The sequence below is a fragment of the Neoarius graeffei genome, chromosome 23 (genome assembly GCF_027579695.1).
Source record: "Neoarius graeffei isolate fNeoGra1 chromosome 23, fNeoGra1.pri, whole genome shotgun sequence".
NCBI classification, from domain to species: Eukaryota; Metazoa; Chordata; class Actinopteri; order Siluriformes; family Ariidae; genus Neoarius; species Neoarius graeffei.
Genome location: NC_083591.1, coordinates 37286889 through 37306958, shown reverse-complemented (window position 1 = coordinate 37306958; position 20070 = coordinate 37286889). Strand labels below are relative to the sequence as shown.

The window sequence follows — 20070 nt, the reverse complement described above, 5'->3', positions numbered from 1 at the left end:
GTAACAATAACCCTTGAGTACATAGGATATGATTTTAAACATATTACTTTTTTCATGATTTTTTCCTAAAAACTAGCATACAGCTTTTATATCTAAAAGCCGTTCGACTATCCACCACTTGTTGACCCATCCAGTAGCTGCAGCTTGCCCCAAACAACTAGAGTAGACTTCCCAAAAGCCTCTTCATGCTAAGAGCATCTTAACTAGGAGAGAGAGTGTTCATTGTGATGCTCACTCTCCCATTTAACAATGATCTTTGTGTCACGATGCTTTTGGGAAACCCACCCCAGCTGTGTGGCCATAAGAAAACCACTTGTTAGTGAGACTAATCAGGAGAAAAGGCTCCAGTTTGCTAGAGATCATAAAGATTGGACTCTGGAGCAATGGAAAAAAGGTCATGTGGTTTGATAAGTCCAGATTTACCCTATTCCTGAGTGACAGGTGTGTCATGGTAAAAAGGGAAGCACATGAAGTGATGCATCCATCATACATAGTGACCACTGTACAAGCCTCTGGAGGCAGTGTTATGATCTGGGGTTGCTTCAGTTGGTCAGATCGAGGCTCAGCAACACTTTGGGGTAATAAAATGAAGTCAGCTGATGACCTAAATGTACTGAATGACCACATTATCACATCAATGGATTTTTCCTTCCTTTATGGTATGGGCATAAAATTAGGGCTCAAATTATGAAAGAGTGGTTCAGTAAGCATGATGAATTTTATATATATATATATATATATATATATATATATATATATATATATATATGAGTGATTCCACGCTTATGGGTACTGAAATGGGGACACGAACTTATTTTTAAAAATTCACCTAAAACCATTTCTTTTTTTTTACCATCAGGTCACAAAACATGTAATCTTTAACCTTCATCCTACCAAGTGGGGTCCATCTGGACCCCGCACCTATATGTTTGTTTGCCATTTTAAAAATATGTGACATACTGCCTCACCGTTTTATGAATTTGTCGGAATTTATGTCTTAATTAAAACACTAAAGCACCGGAAGATCAGCTTTTTGCATTGTGAAGGTATAATTAATTTGTTACTGGGGTCCAACCGGACCCCAGAGTAAAGTTTATCTGTCTTTCATTTTATAATTGAATAGCACACTGAAAGTTAACTTCTTTTATTTCTTTTATGTTCCATAATGAAACTACCAAGGCATTCCTTCTTGGGGTCCGTGTGGACCCCACTGCTGCAATAAGCACAGGCTGCAAAACAAAAGCCCTAAATTATTTTACAATTACTTTTTTGTTTTAAATTCTGTAAGAAAAGACCTAAGTTGTAATCCAGAATGTTTTACAGCTGCATGAGCTGCAAAAATCATGTATATAATGCCAATTTTTTTTGTGGCGCTATAATTTGCTACATGTATGCTAGTTATTGCAATATTATTGCAATGTTATTGCATTTATAATACATCACTGATATTCAGCCATAGTGGATTTTGTTCTTCAATAAAGTTATGTCTGTTTGCTGCATTGAATTGGTTCTTACTGCATTGATTTCAAGGTATTCCCTCCTGGGGTCCATACGGACCCCGCCTGGTAGTTTGTGTATGTAAAATTGGCTGGTAGGATGAAGGTTAAGTGTGTTCTTTATGCCTTGGGCCCTTTAGTGTATTGCTGTTATTAATACAAGATGTGGGCGGCACGGTGGTGTAGTGGTTAGTGCTGTCGCCTCACAGCAAGAAGGTCCGGGTTCGAGCCCCGTGGCTGGCGAGGGCCTTTCTGTGTGGAGTTTGCATGTTCTCCCCGTGTCCGTGTGGGTTTCCTCCGGGTGCTCCGGTTTCCCCCACAGTCCAAAGACATGCAGGTTAGGTTAACTGGTGACTCTAAATTGACCGTAGGTGTGAATGTGAGTGTGAATGGTTGTCTGTGTCTATGTGTCAGCCCTGCGATGACCTGGCGACTTGTCCAGGGTGTACCCCGCCTTTCGCCCGTAGTCAGCTGGGATAGGCTCCAGCTTGCCTGCGACCCTGTAGAAGGATAAAGCGGCTAGAGATAATGAGATGAGATGAATACAAGATGTTCTGAACAAAACTTATCTGGTGATTTTGTCTTTATAAGCTTTAATTTTAAAGAAAAGTATTGGGGTCCAAACGGACCCCACATGGTAAGATTAAGGTGTAAAATAGCATGGTAGGATGAGGGTTAATGAATGATATGTTAAAAGATAACTTTAATTTTCTGAGATGTAATAACATATTTATATGCCAAAGTCAGAACGTAACAGAAGTGTTGTGGACATATAGATTCTCAATTTTAACAATGTAGAATTACTTTTTGAAACATAGGAAGGTGATGTTTTAGCAAATATAATTAATAAACATATGTAGTAGAATAAACATACACATTCTTTTAATAAGATTAACATGGTATATAGCTAGATTGTAATTAATTTGTAACAGACGCGAGATGGACAATCGTAACAGAAGTAATGTAACAGACATCATTTTGGAACTCATAGGCTTGACTTTGGCATATAAATATGTTTTTATTACATCTCAGAAAATTAAAGTTATCTTTTAACATATCATTCATTAAAGATTACATGTTTTGTGACCTGATGGTAAAAAAAGAAATGGTTTTAGGTGAATAAGTTCATGTCCCCATTTCAGTACCCATAAGCGTGGAATCACTCATATATATATATATATATATATATATATATATATATATATATATATATATATATATATATAATGTGTGTGTGTGTGTGTGTGTGTGTGTGTGTGTGTGTATAATATATCAATTCCCGAGCTTTGATGAGGCCAAATATATATATACTGATTCTTGTACAGAAAAAAATTTCATTTTTATATACATTAAAAAAGTAATTCTGCCATTTTTGTTTTCATACTGAAATTCCAGCAAAGTTTCCATAAAACTCATCTGCTCTCCAGCTCAATTACAAAGCCACAGCACAAATGAACATATCTTGTGGCTTTGTGACTGAGCTGGAAAGTGGATGAGTTTTATAGAAACTTTGCTGGAATTTCAGTATGAAAACAAAAATGGCAGAATTATATTTTTTTAAATTAATGTAAAAGTCTAATTGAACATGTGACAGGTTCGATACCAGATAAACAATACAGTATTCAAAATGCCAATGAAGTAAGAACACATTTTTGTTTTCATTGCTCATAAAACCTGTTTCCATTCAGCTGGGCTTCTTACACTTGTTTACCAGCCTTGTTCACTACAGCATAAATGGTTTGAGGTACATCATTGATACTTCCATTTTGTTGATTCTAGATACATAAAAAGGGGAACAAGAAAAGAAAAAAGCAAATAAACCATAATTACTGTATAATTCAACAGTTTGCATTCAATGGTTTGCAGATTTTTAAAAACCAAATAGAACAGCTCTAAGCACTTTAATTACAACCCCATATCAGAAAAAAGTTGTAACAGTATGGAAAAAACAAATTTAAAAAAAAATACATTTACTCAGATTTCATTGCAGACAGTATGAACCCAAGATATTTCATGTTTTGTCTGGTCAACTTCATTTCATTTGGTAAAATACATCTATTCCTGCATTTCAGGCTTGCAACACATTCCAAAAACATTTGGGATGGGGCCAATTTAGGGCGAGTAATGAAGTCTCTCATCTCATTATCTCTAGCCGCTTTATCCTGTTCTACAGGGTCGCAGGCAAGCTGGAGCCTATACCAGCTGACTACGGGCGAAAGGCGGGGTACACCCTGGACAAGTCGCCAGGTCATCACAGGGCTGACACATAGACAGAGACAAGCATTCACACTCACATTCACACCTATGGTCAATTTAGAGTCACCAGTTAACCTAACCTGCATGTCTTTGGAGTGTGGGGGAAACTGGAGTACCCAGAGGAAACCCACATGGACACGGGGAGAACATGCAAACTCCACACAGAAAGGCCCTCACCGGCCACGGGGCTCAAACCCGGACCTTCTTGCTGTGAGGCGACAGCGCTAACCACTACACCACCGTGCCGCCCCGAGTAATGAAGTAAAGCAGTGAAATAACGATGTGATTTGAAACAGGTGGTGTCAACAGGTGAATGTACAGTAATCATGATTTGGTCCAAAATCAGTATCCAGGAAAGGCCTAGTCTTTGAGGACCAAAGATGGGTTGAGGATCTCCAGTTTGTCATCAAATGCATGAGAAAGTTATTGAAATGTTGAAAAACAATGTCTTTCAAAGAAAGATATAAAGATAGATCATGAAATGATCCAAGGAATCTGGAGGAATTTTGGTGTGTAAAGAACAAGGGTGCAAAACTAAGCTGAACAACCGTGATCTCTGATCCCTCTGACAGCACTGCATCAAGAAGAATCATCTATAGCTGATCTAATCACATGAGCTTGGGATTACTTTGGCAAACCTTTGTCTAGCACTAGAATACAGAGTTACATCTACAAATGCCAGTTAAAATTTTACTGTGCAAAAAGGAAGCCTTATGTTAACTGTGTCCACTGTCAACTTCTCTAGCCTCGGAGGTATCTGGGATGGACCATCACTCAGTGGTAACATGTATTGTGGTCAGATGAATCAGTATTCCAGGTCTTTTTTTTTTTTGAAAGAAATGGATGCTGTGTGCTCCGGACTAAAGACAAAAAAGGACCATCCAGGCTGTTACTGAAGGATTATTTCATACCTCAAGATTACTGTTGAGTGACTTCCATTACATTATCTGCAACAAGCCCAAAAGTCAGGGTCTGTCATGGTATGTGGTTGTCAGTGCCCTTGGCAAAGGTAACTTACATTTCTGTGGTGGCAGCATTCATGCAGAAAAGTACATGGAGAATTTGGAGCAACATATGCTGCCTTCAAGATGACATCTTTTCCAGGGGTATTTCAACAAGACAAGGCAAAACCACATTCTGCACATTTTACAAAGGCATGGCTGTGGAAGACGAGGGTGCCTGTCCCCTCTGTCCCAACAGAGAATGTGTGGAGAGTTTTGAAATGTAAAATATGTACTGTTGCACACGTTAAGACCTGTTTGTGGGAATAATGAGACAAAATAACACCTAAAATGCTTCATCACTTTGTGGCTTCAGTCTCTAGACATCCATTAAGTGTTGTGAGAAGGAATGGCAACATTATAAAGTGGTAAATACTTTACTGTTCAAACTTTTGTTTTGAAATGTGTTGCAAGAATTAAAACTGAAATGTGTTTATTTTGAAAAAAACAACAGCAACAATAAGAATCATGATGTAAAACCACAAATAATGTGCTGTTGTATTGTTTTGTTTGCAATATAAGTCATTTTTTTTTGCAAATCATTGTTTTCAGTTTTAATGTCAATTTCAACATACTGTCCCAACTTTTTCTGATTCGGGCTTGTATAACTCAATAAATCAGAAAGAATCATACTTGATCTGGAGTATCATAGAGGTTTTTGTCACTGGGGTCCATTTCCTAAAGATTTTCAGGACAAAGGAAGTAAATCATGAAATTCCACTTATGACAAACAAACAAACAAACAAACAAACAAACAAACAAACAAACAAACAAACATCATTGCACTGAATACTTTGCTGGACTATATTTCCAATTAGCCACTGCGCCAGACTTGATAATGTCACAGGACTTTATGCATTTGTTTCATGTTTTGGTTAATGAGCACTAGTATATCAAGTTTTGTCCAGCACACTTTGTCCCTGTTTACATTTGGCCTTAAAATGCATCTTGGGCAGTTGGCTCACAAGTAGATGGTGCTAAATACAAGTGTAAATGACCACCAAGACGCACTGTGACGCGTTCACTTAACCCATTTGCCGAGGTGGTCTGGGACACATTTGACCACACAACTTTTGTCACATAAATGCTAGTATGTCCTGATGCATCTCCAGCAATGATGTAACAGAAAAATACTTCATCTATACAGAATGTGGTGCTTGTTTTGGTGGCAGTGTGCCAGTGTGAAAACAAAAAATGAAGTGCGCTGATATATTTCGTTGGAGTAAATGACGGAATGTTGCAGGTAAATGTTTTTAACTTAACAGTACGCAGAGTCCTTAGACCTTCTAGCGGAATGTAGGCAGTAATAAAATCTGAACAAAAGTGGTCAGATGGAGACCTTGGAGACGCTTAATACACACAGGTGTAAACGGCAATGTGTCTCAGCTGTTCACTTGTGATCTGATTACCCAGGATGCATTTTAAAACCATGTATAAACAGGGCCTTTTTTGGCCCTTGGTTGTTTCTCATTATTTGTCTTTCATTTGTTTTGTTGCTTAGCCTCAGTGTTTCATGTTTCACATTTCATAATCTTGGTGTTTCTTGATTTTACTGTAATATATGTTGATCTACACTTGCATCCATCCTCCTGGCACAAACAACAAATAAATGTTTGGTCATCAAATGTATTATTATTATTATTATTATTATTATTATTATTATTATTATTATTCCAAACCTTGATTTTGTTCAAGCAAATAGACAGTTAAACATGAAAGACATTGCTACAATCCATGAAGGCAACAAGTTTATGATTCTACAGTTGTTACGGTATGTAGCCTTCTTCTGTGCTTATTATAGTTAAACTATGTCGAAACCAACAGATCACCATAGGTATTATTTTTCCTAGATGTATTCTTGGCACTCATTCAGTCTTCATATTTAATCTATTTGTTTTATTAATCAAATCCAGCAGTAGTAAATAATGAGTAAAAGTTTTGCCCTTTTTACACCTCCTAGCTACTCTGTCGATGGAAATAGATTATTTCATAGTGGGTTTGGATCAAAAGAAAGCCTTCAATTTCATTTCGAGACTACAGCTGTGGCATGTAATGGAATATTACGGTTTTCCCAAATTTCATTGCAATGTTGAAACGCTTGTAGAATAAATCAAAAGTTCAAATAAATCTTAATGGATCTTTCACAAAAGGATGTGCACAGAGGAGTAAAACATGGTTTCCTGTTAAATGCCACACTTTATGTTGTAAAAATCAGGCCTCTTTAATACAAAAAAAAAAAAGACATTGGAACTTAAGTTTTACAAACTGCAGAAAAAAAGTGTAAAAAAAATCAAACAGAATTTGATGTAATAAAGTATCAAACTATAAAATCAGGACACTATTAATGAAGACTTTCTTTTCTTAACCAAACCTTTGTTTCTAATCTCTGTCTTTCCACTTTACGGTAAGCGAACAAGTAGGTTAAAGAGACTGTAAGTAAGTGTTTTTTTGGGGAACTAACAGCAAGGTCACAAAAAAAACCAGCATTGTATAAACAGAAAGAACGAGGAAGTCTCTGCAGAACAGAAACAGGAAATAAACTAATTTCCTTAGTTCCTTTTACAAACACCCCTTTCAATAAAAAAATGCATTACTGAACAGATGAACGGAAGTGATGAACGGATGTGCTGTCTGGATAGGTAATACAAGAGAATAGCATAAAAAAAATCATGTTTATAAAATGTATTAACATGATAAAATAAATGATAAAACAAGATAAACAAGATTTGGGCAGCTTCCTGTGACATACACGTCTCACACAAACACAGTGTGAATGTAAATTGCTGGAAAAGTCACTGGCAGTACAGCACATTCAAATCTTGTACTTGTTTCACATGTCTGTGCATATCACAAAAACTACAACAATGAATTAAAGTGATGCAGCAAAGCTTGAATATTGATGCACAGAAAGTTCTTTGTTCTGATCCAGGATAAATGATTCCTTAAATATTCCTGCTGACCACAGAAATAAAAAGCAAAATGGCACACATAGAAATCGCCTATATTCCCAAGAATGTGCACTGAACCTTTCTTTCAGAACAGAAAGGTTATGTTACAGTTTGCAAATAAACTGGCCTGAAAAAACCCCAAAACCCTTTGAACAGATTACAGGAAGACTAGCCTGTAGAAATGTTGTGGAATTTATACCAGAATAATTGAAAGAAGCAAAAAGAATTGTTCCTGAACTAAAGAAACCCATCTTACATATGAAGAATGAATGCATAATCCTGTAAGTTTACGAGAGGAAGTTATTTAGTTGTCTTGTCATTTGGTGATGTGACTAAAGACAGCAGAATGCATTCTAATCTACAGAAGCATTTTAAAAGTTCAGCTCCACCTGAAGTCTCAAAGTTCAGTGACCGACACATCATTTTGTAACAGAGACGGTCAGAAAGTCACTGTTACATCTAACACTGTTAGCAACTAATCTGACTGGACTGCAAAAAATTTAGACCAATATATATATATATATATCGGGGTGGCACGGTGGTGTAGTGGTTAGTGCTGTCGCCTCACAGCCAGAAGGTCCGGGTTCGAGCCCCGTGGCCGGCGAGGGCCTTTCTGTGTGGAGTTTGCATGTTGTCCGCGTGGGTTTCCTCCGGGTGCTCCAAAGACATGCAGGTTAGGTTAACTGGTGACTCTAAATTGACCGTAGGTGTGAGTGTGAATGGTTGTCTGTGTCTATGTGTCAGCCCTGTGATGACCTGGCGACTTGCCCAGGGTGTACCCCGCCTTTTGCCCGTAGTCAGCTGGGATAGGCTCCAGCTTGCCTGCGACCCTGTAGAAGGATAAAGCGGCTAGAGATAATGAGATGAGATATATATATCTCATCTCATATATATATATATCATCTCATCTCATTATCTCTAGCCGCTTTATCCTGTTCTACAGGATCGCAGGCAAGCTGGAGCCTATCCCACCTGACTACGGGCGAGAGGCGGGGTACACCCTGGACAAGTCGCCAGGTCATCACAGGACTGACACATAGACACAGACAACCATTCACACTCACACCTACGGTCAATTTAGAGTCACCAGTTAACCTAACCTGCATGTCTTTGGACTGTGGGGAAAACCGGAGCACCCAGAGGAAGGCCCTCACTGGCCATGGGGCTCAGACCCGGACCTTCTTGCTATGAGGCAACAGTGCTAACCACTACACCACCATGCTGCCCATATATATATATATATATATATATATATATATATATATATATATATATATATATATATATATATTATACCATGTCAGAAATATTCTTTTGCAGCAGGATACATTGCAACATTTGTAATTGCAGCATTGTTATGAACATGCTTTCTTAGTTAATCATGCTTGATAAATCATTATGCATATATATGCATATTTGAGACAGTATCAATAGAATATTACCATTTCTTTCACCTAAAATGACTGTTTGCTGGCATTTACCTTGTCGCTAGGGTCTGCGGTGCTTACAGTGCTCTCATCATTATTACAAGTTTGGGTTGGCTTTGTGACAGTACAGTAAACAGTACTAGGATGTTCAGGGTTCTCTGACATCTCGACTGGCTTTTTATCCGCCTGCACACATGGTTTAACCAAACTGTTAAATATACCACATACTATGCTCTCTTCTCCAATAATATGTAAATAATGTGCAAAAAATGATTGCTATGATCAAAAGGTCACCTTAACTTCTTCATAGACTGTGTTGCCAGAATCTAGGAGGTATAGAAATGAAATGGTTTATAATTTCAAACAAAATTCAAGATGAAATATCAGACACAATTTTATCACTTTATCATCCAACATCAGATGATACCACAGTCACTGACTGATCCCTCATGAACACACACATCAGTGTTTAAACAATCTATTTCAATGCATATTAGATTTATACCATGAATAAGACATTTCACTTACACTTTGGAAAAAAGCATTTGTGTACTTTTAATAAAGGACATATAAAAGTTGTCAGGTGACATGCCAGCTTCCTGAAGCTACAGATCTAAGAGGGTTGACACTTTATGTTGCAAGTTTAGTTAGATATTATTTTTATTTGTTTTATGGAGACAACATGAATTGACCATATTTATTACATGTTGCTGAACACTGTTTTGTTCATCCATATTTCATTTAAAGCAATACTGGGTAAATCTTTCCTTTTGATTGGGAATATGGACAAAATGGATATGACAAGAAAAAATTATATATACAAAAAATGTTCGAATGTAATTTCCATTAAAAATCTGAAATAACACTATTTTCTAAAATCTTCTATGATAAAATGATGTTCATCATAGTTTGTGATATCAATTGATATATATGATTAATTACGTTATCTTTGTCTCCATTTAATGAAGATTCATGAAATTCCTACAGTACATAGATGAAAAATTACAAAAAAGTAATAATAATAATAATAATAATAATAATAATAATAATAAATTAGTTTTTTTTTTTAAGTGTGTATGCATGGGCAGTGCCAGGGAGGGCCTTGGGGATGTTGTAGCTACCTCTAGGATAGCAATAGCACCCCCACAGCACCCCCAAGAAATTCCTGTGTTTTCTTTTTTTTTAATGTTTAATGCGTGAATACTCTAATTTATAATTTGAAAAATAAATAAATTAATAAAACAAACTGATAATTTGTAGACTGAAAAACATAAATCCAACACAGGCAAACTCATTCACCAAATGGGTGCAGAATGCATTGAACTTTTCACCATACTTTTACATCCTGTTGGCCAAACCACAATATTTTTTGTAACTGAACATTAGCGACATCATAATGGATCATTTTTTACTTCAGAAACATCCACGTGTGGAAACTCAAGCAACAGAAACATTGTTTTGTTATGACGATATCAAATGGGAAGTACATTTTTTTTTCTTGTTGCCAGTTACAAATTTGATGCATTTGGTGGTTGAGGCAGAAATTCCAACTCCTTATAGTCATAGGGTTCCCACTCTAAGTCAAATGTCAAGTTCCCTGACTTTTCCCTGACTTTGACTGACTAAAAAGCTGAATTTCCATGAGCTACATAATGAACAGAAAAACAGGTTCCTTAATGCTGAGCAGACAAAAACCAGCCACAGTATTTTAAACCCATCAATTTGTGAGCTTTATTTAGTAATTCATCTATGTTTTTAGTACAAAAATTAGTTTCCACTGTTTAACCCTAGTGGAAAATACCGGTATGGCCATTTTGCCAAAATGGCAACTAAAATATCAACATGCTACAAACAAAATTCCCTGATATTCCATGACATGGCCCAAAATATGATAAAATCCCCTGACTTTCCATGTCTGGAATAGACCTTTTAAAAAATTCCATGATATTCCAGAAATTCCATGACCCGTGGGAACCCTGTAGATATCACTATGTAATGCTCATTCATATAATATTCAGTCTATGGAGTGGAATACTGTTGACTCATTAGTTGAGGTGTTGGTAACTGGCAGCATGGATTTGTGATTGCAGAATCTGAGGCTAAAATGTGCACAAACCTGTGTCTGTTGTTTGCTGCTTGTGTGAAAGCTCTGGCTGTAGCATAACTTTGTGAAATTTTATATTCAGAGTGTGTTTAGATAGTCTAGCTTGTGAAACTTACATCTACTGTATATCCTGTGAGCTGAATATGTCACCTTGTGTAACACAGAATAGCCTTCTAACTGTTGCAGTGTGGGTATTGCATGTGTGTACGTGTGTCAAAGGTGATTCAATAGAACTTAGAAAGGCACTCTGAGAGCAAAGACCTCCACAAAGACCAAATACTGCAACATTAGCAAAATGAAACTAAATTTTAAGAACTGTCCTGTGTGTCAGATCTGTCTCAAAATTTAATGGGTTCTTCCTCAGCCCATACTACACCTTTCCACCAAATTTCATGAATCTCAGGCCAGTAGTTTTTGCATAATCCTGCTTAATGTAACACAAACAAACCAAAAGCATAATCTCCTTTGTGGAGGTAATTAAACTGTGTTGACTGGCACATTAATGAGTAACCCTAAATTTCAGAGCAGCCTCACTGAAAAGTCAAGCAACCCCAGAGCATCAGCAAAAGGAAATCTCTGGCACTGCTCCTGTGTGGACAGCTTGGTTTATCAGTTTCATGACTGTCACACAGTAATTTATGAAAGTGTTATTAATTAAATGCTTCCAGGAGAAGTTAATTAATTACTGGAAAAAGCATGAAGCAATTGTGGGAACAGAGCTATATTGATATACAAATTCTCAACTTACCTTTAGGTAGTACTACTAGAAGGGAACTACTTTCCACAATTTGGATACATAGCACACTCCACATGAAAGGGTTTTGTTTATCTTCACACAATAGATTTGGTGAATGCATTATTAGGAATTTATTTAATATGTAAAATATCTTAATTATTGGCAAATTACATTGTCATAAGTGGAATTATATACTTCGGAATGTGCAGTTGTAGGAAAATGATCAAATACAGAGTGGTAAGGGCATCACATGTACCTAAACCCTGTTTTATTTCTTACATAAACAGTCATTTCAGCATCAGCCCCCCCCCCCCCACACACACACACACAAATGCAACTTTGCTTATTATTAAAAATTTCTTATTAAAAAACCCTTCAAGTCCTCTCTTCAGCTCTGACTGTTACAGTATGTTATTTTTTATTTGTTATATGTTATTTATGTTATAAATTGTTATTTTTGTTACTGCCAGCACTACTGAGCTGTGCTTTTGTAGAAAATTTATCAACAGTTTTTGTTATTAATATAAAAATCAATAATAAAAATCTATATAATGCTACTTGATACCACTAATGGTACTTTCACTGTGACATGAATGTGACAATATAACTGGCCATTAGTGGATATTAAAGTAATTGAAAATAAAACTGTTACCCACTTTTCATCCATATTAATTCTAATAATTATAAAAAAAAAGATAATTACCTGGTGTCCTAAGTTTCTTGTGCCGGATGAAGATATAAATGATGATGATGATGAGGATGATGATGAGGATGGCAAACAATAGTGAGACAATGATGACAGTCATATTTGACTTAGAAGGATTCATTGTATCTCCTAGGGAAAGATTGTTAATGAGATTAAAATTTACATATACTGTACATAATTTACAGATAATACCATCCAATAAGAATAGCATGCTATAAGAAAGGGCCATATGTGCATGTGTGAATAAATGTAATGTGATGTGTGTATGTGTGCATGCTCATACCATTAGAAGGGCAGACTTGTTTCACATATTTCATCTCCATGGTTGTATTTTTCCAGCTGACTGGGTTGCTATGATTACAAATAATGAAGCTGTTACTGACATACAATGAGAGGGAAAGGAACCCATCTACAGCCTTTTCGTTTTCCTTCATGTCACATCTGTCACTGTAGCAGTGAGCGGTGACTGAGAGTTTCTGAGCTTCACAGCTGAGAGTCACATTACAAGTTTCATTGCTTTGCGGGTAAGGGCCATTAAGGACTGGTTTCTCCACTGGATCTGGAACACACACACACACACACACACACACACACACACACACACACACACAACTGCATTAATGTATTGCTAGACAATGAACACAGTTATCAGCTTCTATATACATCAGTGCATTTATCTTGGTCCAGACAAAATTAACTGACCTCAAACATGATTACAATAGAGACATCACTTAATTAAATTATAAAACATTACAGAACAAAATGCAGAGCTGAGAAAAAAAAGGCTTCTTATCTCAGACTGATAAGAGTATTGTATCAGTACTGCAATTTTAATAAGACTTACCCAACACAGTTAATTGGTACTCGGCCACAATTTGGTTTTGTTCACCAGATGCCGCTGCTTCATAGAGTCCACTATCAGTCTTCTGCAAGTTCTTCAGTGTCAGACTTTGGGTTTGCTCATTCACCTCCACTCTGTTTTTATACTCTGGGTATACTTTACTTGGATAATTTTTATAGTATTTCACAACGCTTTTACTTTTGTTAAATGTCCATGTGAAGTCATCAAACTCATAATCTTTTTTCTGTACATCCAGTTGAACAGAACTGTTCACCAGTTTAAAAATCCCATCAGACACTGTCGGGAAAAAGCAAAAATAAACAATTTAGTTATGTTTTAATTACTTGCATTATGTTGTGTATTTTATGTCACAATTTGTTTATAAACAAACAAAATAAATACAGAATCCAAGGCAGAACAAACTGTGCATTGGCAACTCCATTTAGTTGTACATTATTTTAACATGACATGTCTCAGCATTGACAACATAAAGATACTTCTGATGAAATTATAAAGGAACTTAATTTTCTTTGGCTGCATTCAGTAGAACTACAGGGCCGTATCCCTAACTGTATACTGTACACTCAGTAGTTTGACCAAAACGTAAAGACACCAACTCTTTGTAAGAGTGTGTGAAAGCAGAGGTGCAGGAAATGGATTCTCTTTTTTTTTCAGTCCTGGTTTTATGGTTAAACCTTAGTACCTTAGAAATCATGGTCATCATGGCTAATATGATATTTAAAAAAAGATTAAAACAAATAAAGTGTATAATGTCTTCACCATTAATCAGGGCAGTTACAGTGCATCTTTATTACATCTTAAGTGTGGAAATTAACGAGTGCATGTTTTTTCTATCAAAATTCTACCACATTTGCAGACTACAGCAGCTGCTATACAACAGACTTTCTTGCCTTTCAGTTGTTTATTAAACCAGTATTTAGTGATTTTTATAGGTGCACTTCTCCACATGTGTGTGATAGACATCTCAAGATCTATTGTCATGACTCATGTCATAATTTATACCACAGATTAATGAATGTGTGACTTTTTTCCTGGTGTACAAGTAAGTTTTTGAGTGCTGTTCCAACTGACCCACACAATGTGACAATTCAACCGATTTACTCGTACAGTATAGTAGCAACGCAGGTCTCCTTTGGTTTCAGGGCAAATGGACTACAGTGGTATTTTTGTTGTATAATTTGCACATAAATAACATGCATTTCTCAAAAATAAAACAAGACCCACAAAGTAACAGTAAGTGATTCACAAACACTTAAAATTTGATCCACACATAAATAAAAGTAGATGTGTGAATCTCATCTCATCTCATTATCTCTAGCCGCTTTATCCTGTTCTACAGGGTCGCAGGAGCCTATCCCAGCTGACTACGGGCGAAAGGTGGGGGTACACCCTGGGCAAATCACCAGGTCATCACAGGGCTGATACATAGACACAGACAACCATTCACACCTACGGTCAATTTAGAGTCACCAGTTAACCTAACATGCATGTCTTTGGACTGTGGGGGAAACCGGAGCACCCGGAGGAAACCCACGCGGAGAACATGCAAACTCCGCACAGAAAGGCCCTCGCCGGCCACGTGGCTCGAACCCGGACCTTCTTACTGTGAGGCGACAGCGCTAACCACTACACCACCGTGCTGCCCAGATGTGTGAATATTTTTGCAACTGATAAACAAATATTTAGTTCAGGGCAGCACGGTGGTGTAGTGGTTAGCACTGTCACCTCACAGCAAGAAGGTCCGGGTTCGAGCCCCGTGGCCGGCGAGGGCCTTTCTGTGTGGAGTTTGCATGTTGTCTGTGTGGGTTTCCTCCGGGTGCTCCGGTTTCCCCCACAGTCCAAAGACATGCAGGTTAGGTTATCTGGTGACTCTAAATTGACTGTAAGTGTGAATGGTTGTCTGTGTCTATGTGTCAGCCCTGTGATGACCTGGCGACTTGTCCAGGGTGTACCCCGCCTTTCGCCCGTAGTCAGCTGGGATAGGCTCCAGCTTGCCTGCGACCCTGTAGAACAGGACAAAGCGGCTAGAGATAATGAGATGAGATGAGATTTTTAGCTCAGAAATATTTTTGAAATGCAAAAGCATACGTCATTTATTTGTGGAATTGGCTGCAATTATTTGTGCATCACATGGCATCTGTGGAACAGCCTGGACTTATTTCTGGATTTCTGAAATAGTTCTCACATCAACGTGGGCAGTTTGGTTCTCAAATGTGTGTGTGTTTTCAGATAGTGAAACAACTTTTTGCTAACACCCAGGTTATTCCAACCAATCACAGCACATAGTGTATATGCTCAACCAATCAACAAGCAGAGACATAGCTACAGGACAGGAAAAGCAGGCACTAGCTGTCATTTTTGAGTTTTGAGTTTATATATCTATCTTTCTCTCTATATTTCACGATTTTCATTGTACTATATTGATTTTATTTATTTATTTGTTGATTGCTAATTCTATTAATTTAAATATTCATTTCCAAATGGATTTGATTTACACACCATTCTGTGTAATAACTGTTCTGTGTGAAATTCTCAGGAGATCAGCAGTTTATGAAATACTCAAACCAGCCCTTCTGGTACCAACAACCATGTCACAGTTAAAGTCACAAAGATCAGACTTTTCCCCATTCTCATGTTTGATGTGAACATTAACTGAAGCTCTTGAACTGTATCTGCATGATTTTATCTCCTGAGCTGCTGCCACATGATTCAATAACTGCATGAATGTGCAGGTGTACAGGTGTTCCTGACAAAATGGATGGTGAGCATATATCCTTTTGATAACACGTCTATAAGAATGATTGATTATTCATAATTGTTTAACTGGGGCGACACGGTGGTGTAGTGGTTAGCGCTGTCGCCTCACAGCAAGAAGGTCCGGGTTCGAGCCCCGTGGCCGGCGAGGGCCTTTCTGTGTGGAGTTTGCATGTTCTCCCCGTGTCTGTGTGGGTTTCCTCTGGGTGCTCCGGTTTCCTCCACAGTCCAAAGACATGCAGGTTACTGTAGGTTAACTGATGACTCTAAATTGACCGTAGGTGTGAATGTGAGTGTGAATGGTTGTCTGTGTCTATGTGTCAGCCCTGTGATGACCTGGCGACTTGTCCAGGGTGTACCCCGCCTTTCACCCATAGTCAGCTGGGATAGGCTCCAGCTTGCCTGCGACCCTGTAGAACAGGATAAAGCAGCTAGAGATAATGAGATGAGATGAAATTATACAGTTTATTTGAAGATGTCAGGTTCATAATAAGTTTTAGTTATAGTTAGTTATCACTGTGCGTGTCTGAGCATTTACCAGTTACTAGTAAAGATGTATACAGTATGCGTTCAACTCTACAATAGACAATTTTTAGAATGACACCGTGGTACAACAGATGCCCCATTCACAGTTTTTTTTCTTGCACCCATTGTTCCTGGGTGAGGTTCCAAATTCAGGATCATGTGGTTACTGAAACTGAATGAATCGATAAGTGAATTGCTATCTTGATTTTTCAAGAAGATGTGCTTGTTTTTAAAAATATGGCTGTTTGTTTTTTCACTTAATAGCTCACCATTGTAAGATAGTACTGTATGTCATTTTATCATGATATCTCACAATTTTAAAATATTAGTTTATTCTTGAGCCCTATCTTGTTATTTCATCTTTCAGCTCATTTCAAGATATTATATTTTTACTTTGAGTAATTATATTATTATTTCAAGGTAGTAAATCAATTTAGAGTTATTATAGTGTACATTTCAGTTATAAGTCATACCTCTTTAATATGTTCATTCCTCTTTAGTACTCGACCTATCCTAACCTATAATCAAACTATACAGAGAATAGTGGCTCCACTGCACTGAACTGAAAAAATAAAAATGAGACACCCACAAACCAACATGAATTGTGAAACTAATGCCGGCAGAAGTTTTTTTTTGTGACCGCTATGGAAAGAACCAGAGTAAACTGAAGAGTTTCTTCTGAAAGTAAATTACACCCCTTCGCCATCATGCTTTTTCACAAATTTAAAATATAAAAGCTTAGAAAGTCTTGAATGTATAAATATATATTTAGTGAATATCTGGCCTCCTGAAATGAACGCCTCTTTCAAATTATAAGTCAGTAGAACCCTTAATGCTAATTTGAAATGACAAGCTAACTCTCAGAAATCAGATTTAGACACAGAAAACCATTTATATACTGTCATCACCCATCAACTGATTCAAGACCATCTCAAAAGATCTGCCTTTTCAAATTTCTTTAACGTTACCACTCTGTCTGAAAGGAGCAGGGTTTGTGCCTTGCATGGTGTGTGTAATGGTACAAATTTGTGTGGTAATGGTGTAATTTGATGGAGAATATTGGATCACAGCAACAAAACCTTTTTTCAGTAATTTGTTGCCAGTGACTATCATCACTGGCCTGAAATAATCCAGTAGTTACCCAGATGACTTTAAGCACAAGCTGACGTTGATTCTTTGTATCACACAGTGGATCTTATTATTAATTTTGAGCACTGTCTGCTGTCTAAAGTTCACTCTAGGTTATAGTAGATCAAACATTTTACATTACTCTTCAGTTAGAAAGACTTTAGAAGATTAGTTTACCTGTGATTGGGATGAATATGAAGAGAAAGAACAAGAGGAGCTGCATCGCTGCCACCATTTGTTAACTTCCTGCTGCTAGTTTTAAGGAAGTGAGACATTTGGTAATACTGAACAACATTTTCTTAGTAATACATTTAGTGTTAAAATACCATATTTTAGAAGTATTTCTTACAGTGATATGGGAGACATGTGTTCTGACTTTTTCCAGCTAAATAGCAGTCAGACCAATCAAGGATAAAATTCACTTGTTGGGGGGGGGGGGGGGTGTGGATGTCGCTGAAGGGAGAAGATGAGAAAGATGGATTTATTTCTGTTAGTACTTCATTTCATGTCAACTTTATCAAGGTGAATTTTAATTTGTGAAGACATGAACCTTAGACTTTTATTGATTATGTAATGATCAGACAAGACATTTGCTTATTTTTCAATTATCTTCTATTTCTAGTTAATTCAATAATAAAGGTAGAATCTACTGTGCATTGTAATTTAAATATGGATTTTAGTTTATAAGCTTTTTCCTTTCTTTTTTTTAAGCAAGACAAACTGTTCTGTTTTAAGAAGCCTTTTTAAAGTAATGATCTTTTTATTATAGCCAACCTTTTACCATCTGAACATAATAAAAACTTATGTCAACTGCGGCATAGTGAACAGGTCTATATAAAAATATATTTCTCACAATTTCATAATGCTAATTAAAATTGTACTTGTTTCGCTGTCATGTATTATATTCGTAATGTTTTTTTTAACTATGTTAAACATGTTTATGTAATACCCATGATATTGGATTCAGTTTATTAATCTGTGAATTTCTCATAGCATTCTGTATGATTAAGTAGTTTTCCAAATGGCCTCCGTATTGAAGCAATGTACACTATTTGCAGTGGTATGTCTTCCATTATCTAGTTTCCAGCATTATGCTTATTCTGAAGATCGAAGTGCCAGTAACAGAAACCAGGCGTTACGACACTGTGAACTGGAAGAAATTACACATCTATCATCATACATTTGACACAATATGAGGTTACTTACACAACAAAGATAGAAATAGAAGTCATCATAATAGCCACAGGATCATAAAATACTGAGTCATGTTTTGCTGTATTTGGAACGGTCTCTAAAACACACCTCTTTCTGTGGAGATTTACCAGAACCAGTGTTTATAAATTTGGCAAAGTGAAATAGGCCAGACAGTCTCAAAGTGATGTTAAAGATAAACAAAACCCAAAAAATAAACTCCTTTGTACTGACAGATAATATCCATAAAAAACATGTTCAAGTGCTGACGAGTTCGTATTTGTACATGTATACTGTGTACAGATTTTATTTTAAAAGAAAAACAATGTCCCTGGGTGCTGCCATCTTACTCTCTCCAAGGTTCAAATATCACACTCTGAGTACAAATTACACAAGAGAATCCAAGATTGTGACGGCACTTACACTCTACATGACTTACCGAGGCGAGTGGATCTAGTGGACACATCGCTTCTAAATTGTTCAAAACGACCCTGAAGATGCCCAAGTGTCAAGCGTTTGGGTGTAAAAATAAACCTGGTTTTCCTTGAGTTTTTATGTGACATGCTTTTGTTTGTTTTTATTCACTGAGAAAAATGATCTTTTAGATGGCAAGAACCACATTGCCATGACAACTGCCATTGTTTATTACCCCTTTTCTACCAAATCAGTTCCAGGGCTGGTTCAGGGCCAGTGCTGGTGCTGGTTCACAACTCGTTCAACTTGTGAACCAGCTGAGAGCCAGTTTGCTTTTCCATAGCTCGGGGTGCTAAAGGGAGCCACGTCATTACGTCACTGTATACGTCAGTTACATCCCAGATAGCAGAGGGTCGTTGATTCGACGTGGAATCATCAGCATGTTCTTCGACCTATATGCCGTCGAATCATCGTCGATCACCGACGTTGATTCAACACCGCTTTGCTCATACGAGTTTCCGT

General features: G+C 37.1%; 1 protein-coding gene across 1 annotated transcript; it reads right to left on the bottom strand.

Moving 5' to 3' along the window:
• Window positions 1-3014: 3014 nt before the first annotated feature.
• LOC132871696 (SLAM family member 9-like) lies at window positions 3015-18311 on the bottom strand. The gene is made up of 9 exons (XM_060906114.1): window positions 18293-18311; window positions 18121-18195; window positions 13519-13812; window positions 12958-13233; window positions 12672-12803; window positions 9423-9454; window positions 9183-9314; window positions 5387-5431; window positions 3015-3271 (listed from the first exon to the last, which is right to left on the bottom strand). Exons 2-9 carry the CDS (start codon window positions 18176-18178, stop codon window positions 3194-3196), a joined length of 1047 nt encoding a protein of 348 aa, XP_060762097.1. The 5' UTR covers window positions 18179-18195; window positions 18293-18311; the 3' UTR covers window positions 3015-3193.
• Window positions 18312-20070: the final 1759 nt, after the last annotated feature.

Coding starts and splice junctions, on each gene's coding strand:
- LOC132871696 (XM_060906114.1), bottom strand. CDS start 18,178: ATGGTGGCAGCGATGCAGCTCCTCTTGTTCTTTCTCTTCATATTCATC. Junction 9,315..9,422: donor CAGTCTATGAAGAAGTTAAG/GTGACCTTTTGA, acceptor CCATGTGTGCAG/GCGGATAAAAAGCCAGTCGA. Junction 5,432..9,182: donor CCGCAGACCCTAGCGACAAG/GTAAATGCCAGC, acceptor GAAAATCTTTAG/GAAATGGACCCCAGTGACAA.